General features: G+C 51.5%; 1 protein-coding gene across 2 annotated transcripts; it reads right to left on the reverse strand.

Annotated features, from left to right (window-relative positions):
- Positions 1-5,749: 5,749 nt before the first annotated feature.
- ITPRIPL1 (ITPRIP like 1) lies at positions 5,750-8,396 on the reverse strand. 2 transcript variants are annotated; one of them, XM_007470188.1, is made up of 2 exons: positions 8,299-8,396; positions 5,750-7,449 (listed from the first exon to the last, which is right to left on the reverse strand). In XM_007470188.1, exons 1-2 carry the CDS (start codon positions 8,305-8,307, stop codon positions 5,791-5,793), a joined length of 1,668 nt encoding a protein of 555 aa, XP_007470250.1. In that variant the 5' UTR covers positions 8,308-8,396; the 3' UTR covers positions 5,750-5,790. The 2 variants fall into 2 exon arrangements, with proteins under 2 accessions (XP_007470250.1, XP_007470249.1); XM_007470187.1 differs by lacking the exon at positions 8,299-8,396 and adding an exon at positions 7,778-7,871.
- Positions 8,397-8,626: the final 230 nt, after the last annotated feature.

The raw sequence follows: 8,626 nt of genomic DNA on the forward strand, positions 1-8,626 counted from the left end.
GCCCGCCCCCCCTGCACTGGCCCTCCTCTTCCCCCAGCCCGCCTGCCTCCACTTCAGCCGGCGGAGAACAAGGCCAACGACAAGGCCGAGAATAGCCGCTCTCCCGGCTCAGGCCAGCCCGCCAGCCCCGCCACCCGGAGCACCTCTTAGCACCGGGCCCTTCCCGCCACGCCTCCCACCCACTCAGCCTCACCGAGCCAGGGAGGTCCCATCTTGTCCTCCGCGTCTCCAGAGTTGGTTTTAAATCGCCCGCCGAGACGCCTGAGCGTAATAACGGCCGTGATGACGCCACCGTGGGCGGGGCCAGAGGCGCGCCTGCGCAGACCGCCTTGGTCCTTCCTCCGCCGAAAAAGGGTCGTGACGCGCCGCGTGGAAGTGAGACATGAGGAATTGAGCGCTCCGAGCTCGGGTCCTGGGGGGGTGGACTGTAATGGATCCATGGACCCCACCCACCCCGCCACCTCCCCGGAAATAGTATGAAAACTCCCTCCTTTCGAGCGCTAGACGCGGGACTGGGCGCTAGGACCCACCCAGCGTGGAGCAGAGCAGGCAAGGGCTCTACTTTCAGGGAATTTACATACTAATGGAGGAGGCAGGTGACCGAGGAAACAAAGGTTGATTTTCCCATCGCGACCTGTGCTATAAGGGCAGCAAAACACTAGGAGGTAGAAAGTGATGATGGGGTGTGGGACGGAGGTGAGAGGTAGCCGACACCGGAATGAGGAGTGTTCCAGGCAGGGGAAGAACAGATGCAAAATGTTGTGTGTACATTTTTTTTTTTAATGAAGACCATCGTTTTTATTGATTCCTGCGAAAAGATTCCTGGATATCTTCCTCCCTTTCAAAAAAAATAAGGTTAAGGTCGGAAGTGAGACAAGTGTAATGTGCCACCCATCTGTTCATTCTGCTTCATCTCATCCCAAGAACTGTATTACAGGAGAAAAGGCCACGGCTGTTCCCCCAAATATCCCTCGAACATCCTATAATGTCTTAACACACGTATGGCATTTTATACAGTGCTTCTTCTCCAGGGTGCTATTGGCATCAGGGTGAAACAACGCTTGGCCTGTGGGACTCCTGCTCAGCGTCCCTGACACGATTTTCTCGCTAAATGCCAACGGTGCCCCTCAGTCGTTTTGGCAACCAAAGAAGTACCACCTTATTGAAAACGACGTTTTAAGCCTATTTATTTTTTGCACGAAGTTGTTCTCCCAGTGACCACCTTCAAATCTTTAGTTAAGGCAGTGTGAGATAGAAGAAAGAAAAGTTTACCCAGGAACCCAAATCAGCACCCAGGGGTCATCCTGGACGCCTCCCTCTTTCTCACTCTTCACACACAATCCATTGCTGGGGTCTTTTTACTTCCTAAAAATCTCTCCTATCCCGCATCTCTTTTCATCCGTATTTCCTTCTCGCTGGTCTGCAGCAGCCCCAAACCTGCTCTGACCCGCTTCTCCTTGGGCCCAGGGTGGTGGTTGCTAAGTACAAAACCGACCTGTCGCTTCCTCCCAAAGTCCAAAATGCTTCAAAGGTGCCATTGCTCAGGGAGCTTCTAAAATGATCTACAAGGCCCTCCTGGGCCTGGTCCCCACAGCTTTTCCGGCCTCACTTTGCACCTTGCCTCCATTTTCTCCTTGCCCTCCAGTCACTGGGCCTCCTTTCAGACTAGCCCTCACGGTGCCAGCTCTCACCACGGGGCCTCTGCATGTGCCACGTCTTCTACTTAGGATCCTCTCCATCCTCATCTTCACCCAGTTAACTCCTGTCAGATTTCAGCTCATATCACTTCCTCAGGGAGGCCTTCCCTGATAGGCTCAAGTGTCGTTCCTGGAGGCTTTAGTGGAACTTGTCACCCTTGTTTTTTTTTGTTAATTTTCACTGGAGTATAGTTGATTTACAATGCTGTGTGAGTTTCAGGTGTACAGCAAAGTGAATCAGTTATACATATAGGCACTTTTTTTAGATTCTTTTCCCTATAGGTCACCTTTTACATCTGCTGGGGTGACTATTTCATATCTGTCTCCTCCATAGACTGTCAGCCCCATGAGGACAAAGCATGTCTTTGCTCACCATTGTTTTCCCAGGGCCTGATGCTAGCCCCGGATACAGCAAGTGCTTAAATATGTATTGAATGAGCAAAGTTGGAAGAAAAGCTTAATCCTGGCTTGGGCGTCTTAACCTCTGTGGGCCCCATTTTCTTCCCTATTTATAAAGCAGTGATGATAATACCTCCCCACCCCCCCCACCCCACCACCGCACTGGGCTTTGAACTGGCTTGGAACTCTTAGCAGAGGAAGGCTCCTAGGAGACCCATCAGCCATTGGCTGAGGTGTGAAGCTGTCCGGTGGTTGTAGTGGAGCCTTCTGAGCTGAGTGCCTGGGACTCCATGTGCAGTGCCAACTGCACCCCCTGCATTTCTGTAGGCCAGGCCCGCCTGGTGCAGGCAGGTCTTTCACCTCCCGTTCTGAATGTCTTCTTTGTCTGGGGGGATTAGGACTACTAGGTGGGTGCCAAGAGATCTGTTCAACACTGGTATCAGTGGCCTGCAAAGCTCAACTCTTCTGTCTACAAAAGTAGTGGGGCCCCTCCTCCACCCCTCATCTGCCAGAAAAGTGCTGGAGCCATCCCCCTTCCCTATTTTTCACTCCTCACCCAGATTCTAATTCCCCAAAATGGATGCCAAACAGCCTTAGTTTAGGTGAGGAATAATAGTGTTATCAGCTGGCTACCTGAACAGTCTTTTGGCTGAACTTTGCCCTGACCTTCCAGCCTGCAGCTGGCTTATATCAATGTAGTTCATGATATAAACCACCAAGTCACTGGGGTTCAACAGGGCATGTAGTTGAAATGGCTTTGCATTTGTTTTGGCCTCTGAGCAAATGCCTTTAATTTTTGTATGTGATATAAAATTCCTGACCTCCTAAGGACTGGACTACGAACCAACAATTTCTATCTTCCAGAATTCCCAAACAATAACATACCACCCTTTATGTTAATATAGTTTATCTTAAAATTAATATAATGCTTTTTGCTTTTCAAAACACTGTAACCCCTACATCTTATTCCCAAGATCGTGCTGGAAGATTGCTAGGATGGGTACTTTCTTCCAGGCTCTGACACTTATGAGCTATGTATACTTCTGAGGCTGTTTCCTCGTAGGCAAAATGGAGGGGTTAAAGCACCCACTTCGTGGGGTTATAGTGTGAAGATTAAATGAGTTACCAGATGTTCAGAACAGTGCCTGGACCATTGGCAATGCTCAATGAATGCTAAGTATTCCCATTAGTATAATCGCTGTTACATCCTGGGTGCCAGCCAGGTATTGTTTAGAATAAAATTGAGCTTCCTGAGTATCTGGAAGCTTCCCCTTTCATTGTAAGAGTATTCCCAGCGCACAACAGCTCTGTTCTTCCCATTAATACTTGTTTTTTCTATACTCTCTGCCCCACCCAAGCTTTGCTGACTGTTCCCTTTGTATTCTTCCGCCCACTCATAACTTTACATTTTCTTCCTTGTCTTGTTCTAGACTAGAAACCACCCAGTCCTAGATCATACCACCTTCTTTCTACCTGATGGGCCTATGCCCTCTGGAGTTTATATATGTCATTTGTAGACATTAAGACCTTTTAATTTGGCTGATATTTTGGTTTGGACACCATGAAAATGAATAACTTAGGTGTTCCTTAAGATTCTGAATTACTCTTTCCTGGTTACCGGCCATGCCACTGGGAAACCACAGGGCAGACTGGTTCAAAGTACATTGAGAAACACCAGGATGTACTGGATGAAGCGATCAGGGTAACGTGAACTTCTTGGGAACAGGCATGTGAGAATGCTGATCTGCTGTTATTGCAGATTCCGACTGATACAGAAAATAATCTTTATTGATTTGGAAGTAAAATACCAGCAAATTATTTTCTAAACGAAAAGCATATGTATTTTTTAATTAATTAATTAATTTTTGGCTGCGTTGGGTCTTTGTTGCTGCACGTGGGCTTTGTCTAGTTGCGGTGAGGGGGGCTACTCTTTGTTGCGGTGCGCGGGCTTCTCACTGCAGTGGCTTCTCTTGTTGCAGAGCACAGGCTGTAGGCGCGCGGGCTTCAGTAGTTGTGGCATGCAGGCTCAGTAGTTGTGGCTCGTGGGCTCTAGAGTGCAGGCTCAGTAGTTGTGGCACACGGGCTTAGTTGCTCCGTGGCATGTGGGATCTTCCCGGACCAGGGCTCGAACCCGTGTCCCCTGCATTGGCAGACAGATTCTCAACCACTGCACCACCAGGGAAATCCCAAAAAACATGTGGATGTTTTTAAAACACCAAAATCCCACCAGCATAGAACCAACCATCATTGCATCTGCACTTGAAAGCTGTACCTGGCAGATATCAGCAGACAACGCGAGAACACAGCAGCTCTCGTGCAGCAGTGGGAGCCCCAAATATTGGCTGGCATCAGCTTCTGGGACACTTGTAATTGATTTTTGCTGCGGGGAGGGTGTGGATTCTATAACCAAAGCCTACAAGGCCAGCACCTAAACCCCCAATGAGGTCACATCAAATGTGGGGCAAGGTTCTCCCCCCCCCCCCCGAAAGATCTTCCTGGCAGTGCTGGGTAGGAACAGCACTGGTATTTCCAAAACAACCACACCCACAACTAGAGTCACATTTTTTAACACTCCTCCCCAGGATGCCCAGGGTTTTGAAAGAGGGGGAAATATACCAATCATATCTCCAGAATTATGACTTTGTTAGAGCTGAAATGATTAACAGTCCCTTCCTGTCCAGCCCTGGCAGTGGGCCTGGATTGTGATGACCCCGCTTTGCAAACCCACAAATGCAGTTCAAATAATCCCTTTGTCTTCTTTGAAAAGAGAATACAAAGGCATTACCAGACTGAGAAAAAGCACAGCTACACGTGGTAGCTAAAACTTCTTTCCATTTAACAAATAAGTGGCTCCCCTCAGAAACTGTAATTGTTCATCTCAGAGCCCCCCAAAAGACTGTCCTCCTTAAGGGTTTTATAATGTTTCCAGGTACTGAGGAGGTCATCAGATGTTGACAATGTAATTAATTTTAGTAAATACATTATTTCAACTATGGGACAGGCCATTGTTGACTTAATATTTGTCTGTGAGTCAAGTTATTTGGGTAGTATTGGAGTTCTTTTCAGATGCATAAAACAGCTATATTATATTGCACTTATCATACGAAAATAGGGCTAAATTAAGAAAATGGCAAATAAACATCTTGGTTATATCTTCAAATAGTGGAGGTCTGAAAAATTCGATCCTAAAATACGAGAAGCTACCATCACAGTATTTGGGAGAAAATGGAGTGCTATCAGCTTGGATATGAGTTGGGCTGAGTTCAGTAAGGAGACCAGTTTACAAGGGATGTGCTCGGAGTCATTCACAAAAGAAGAAATAAGCTGGAATGGAAGGATTCTCTGGTTCTCTGACTTCCAGTGTTGCTACAAAACCCAACTTCACAGGCCTCTTCTGGATCTCAACTCTCTAGCAGCAAGATCCCCCCCATAACATCTGTTACTCTGGGCCCTCTTTGGGTCATGATGAAAGTTAAGTCAGGAGAAGAAAACTTCAAAGACCCAGCCTTGATTAGGCCCTGCAGACTGGACCCCTCCTCATGACCACTTCACGTACTCCTAAGTGTCTTAATCTATCATAGTCCCCACTGGCAAGGTGAAAATCACATATATACTGCTGATGTGTCTGAAAAATAAACTCTTTTGCAGCCTGAGAATCAGAAATACCTTCTCCCCCTTTTTAATGGCCTGTACATTAATGTGCCCCAGCCAGCGAGGCACAGGGCAGAGCTTTCACCTGGGTCAGAAGGTTGTGGAACTCTTCCACTGCCTGTGAATGTGCCATGGGGTTTAGCACCAGGTGTTGGAAGAGATTGACGGGCTCAGCATTACGAAATGTCTTAGGGATCGGGATGGTCAGGGGCAGGAAGGTGTTACCAATGAGAAAATGATGCAGAGACCTTCTCTGGAGGCCTTGGCCCAAGAACCAGAGGATGTCCTGGAGCCGCTGGGAGAGCATGTCATGCTGCCAGTCTGTTAGGGGCAACTGCAGCAACAGGTGCATGAGGGCTGTTTTGAAGTGGTAAGAGGTGAGGATGGGGTGGGATGCTCCCTGGGGTAAACTCTGAAGGTCCCGGAGACTCAAAATGATCTGGAGGCACTTGAGGTGACAGGTGTTCTCGGGAGCAAAACGCCCGACCAGCTTTAGGAACAAGTGCTCACAGGCTGCAAAGGACTCGGGCCAGTCCACGCTGGTGAGCTGTTCCTGGTCAGGGGCCTGACTCACCAGGTAGACCAAGGTGTCTTCCTGTTGCACACCCAGGACCAGGCGGATTGAGAGAAAGCGGCCTGAGCGGTAGTCCAGCCTGAGCTTGCAGGAGGTGGTGGACGGCGGCAGGCTGAGCTTGAAGTCATACTTGTGGGCCACGAGGGCCCAGGCATTGCCCACCATGTTCCGGAACCACTGCACGGTCTTACACACATCCAGGTAGGAGCCGGTGCAGAGAGCCAACTTGATGGAGCTGTTACACTTGCCCAAGAGGACTGAGTGGTCCCTGTGGTGGTGCACCAGGCACAACACATCCCCCAGAAGCTTCTCGCGCTTGCACACGCATTCTGACTCGACCCGCACGCAGCCACAGCGGCGGCCTAGGGCCAGATCCCTCATCTCCAGCACAAACATAGTGCCCTGGGGAGGAACAATGGGTACCAGGATGTCAAATTTCTGGGTCTCATGGAGGGTTCCCCATTTCTCGAAGGCAGCCCCGATGCCCAGGCAGTCCTCCAACTGTGGGTGAGCCTCCTGGCGGCTGAGCACCTGACAGGCCTTGATGAGGTCGTCCACAAAGCTCTCCACGAACTCGCAGGTGCAGGGCAAGTCCCGGGTGGCGTTCTGGATGTGGTGTTTGTGAAAGGATTCCAGGACCTCCCTCGGGGGGAAGTCGGTAAACCAGCTGTAGGAGGTGACAGGCACGACACGGACCTCCTCCGTCTCATCATCGCTGCTGGAATCAAAGGCCGGCTCGTGCTGCATGTTCTGTCGCAGGAGCTCAAAGATGAGAAAAAAGCAAAAGAGGCCAGCGTTCCACAGGTTTCCCAGCATCCAGCCCAGCAGCCCCTCCTGGCCATCCGCCTGGAACGGCCACCCCCCATCTTTCTTCCCCAGCACTAACTGGTCACTGGATGTGTCTCCTCTCCAGAAGTTCTCTGCCTTCTGCAGCTCCTCAGCTGCTCGCTTCCTCTCTTCAAACTCTAGTTCTAACTGGCGCATCTCCTCGCTCATCCGCTTCTCCAGCTGCCGACTTCTGGCTAGTGTGTCCAGGTCCATCCGGTCACTGACCATCAAAGGGTGGTGCACAACGTACATCACTGCCAAGAACAGAAGGCTTATCACAGCCATTGGAGGGCTCTGCATCTAGAGAAGTAGGAGGGTGGGAGTCAGTGGTGATCTTCGGGACTCATCTGCTCTCCAGCGTGTATTCCCCATAGCGCTGGAACCCCAAATCCTGGAAGTCAGCTACTCAGGAGGAACAGAAAGCTCACAGAGCTGGGGTTGGACAGAGCAAGGGCGGCCTGCCTGGGAGGATTTGGGGAAAAAGGGGGGGCAGCAGGATGTGCCCCCCAGCCTCTCTACTGCTTTCCTTCCACATGGTGTGGGTGGTATTTAGGCTTCCAGAATGTGGACATGGGACTCTCTTCATTCCTAGGATGGGGAGGGGGACCCTGTTCCAGGGTGGCTTCACCCAACTCATCAGTCCACCATGGGCACCAGGTGTGCCCTGCTTATCCCAGAGGCTCCCTTCCATGGGCAGAAAGCACTGGTCTGCCTGGGCAACACCTTTCTCCTTGCCAGGCTGTCAGCCCCAGCCAAGTGGGGTGCTGTAGCATCCTACTTCCTCTGTGACTTCACAATCCTCATTCAGCTCAGCCTGTGTCATCAGACCACTCAGCAGCTCCTCCACTCCCATGCCCAGTGGGCCAACCCCCCGGGGGGGGGGGGTGGCCAAGGAGGCACAGTGCCACCAGCCACTTCTCCACTCCTGCTGCTGTGCTCTCTGAGGTCCTACCGGGGCTGCCGAATACCCCATTGGTGGGCCCAAAGGCAGGCACAGCTCCACCTCTTGGCCCAGGAAACTTCGTGAAGAACCGGATGCCCAAGGCCTCCTGAGAGCGCGCAGGAGTGGGTTCCTCTGCCTACCCATCCACCACAAAGGCCTGACGCTTCCTGCACTCACCCCACCTGTTCACAATCTCCTGGGCTTACCGAGATCATGACGGACCAGCAGCGAGGGCGCTGAAGCCAGGTGGGGGACGCTCCTCCCTCTGGAACTCGTCCTTGCTTAGTCTCACCGCCCTCTCCAGGAGCCCCGTTAAAATTTACAACGGGGCTTCCCTGGTGGCGCAGTGGTTGAGAGTCCGCCTGCCGATGCAGGGGACGCGGCTTCGTGCCCCGGTCTGGGAGGATCCCACATGCCGCGGAGCGGCTGGGCCCGTGAGCCACGGCCGCTGAGCCTGCGCGTCCGGAGCCTGTGCTCCACGACGGGAGAGGCCACGACAGTGAGAGGCCCGCGTACCGCCTGGGGGCTTTGGCT

The sequence above is a fragment of the Lipotes vexillifer genome, unplaced genomic scaffold (genome assembly GCF_000442215.2).
Source record: "Lipotes vexillifer unplaced genomic scaffold, Lipotes_vexillifer_v1.1 scaffold1139, whole genome shotgun sequence".
Classification (NCBI taxonomy): Eukaryota; Metazoa; Chordata; class Mammalia; order Artiodactyla; family Lipotidae; genus Lipotes; species Lipotes vexillifer.

Excerpts from the sequence above, each read along its gene's own strand:
- ITPRIPL1 (XM_007470187.1), bottom strand. The coding sequence starts at position 7,840 with ATGGAAGGGAGCCTCTGGGATAAGCAGGGCACACCTGGTGCCCATGGT. Across the intron at positions 7,450-7,777 it reads ATGGTGGACTGATGAGTTGG|ATGCAGAGCCCTCCAATGGC; the intron begins GTGAAGCCACCC and ends CTACTTCTCTAG.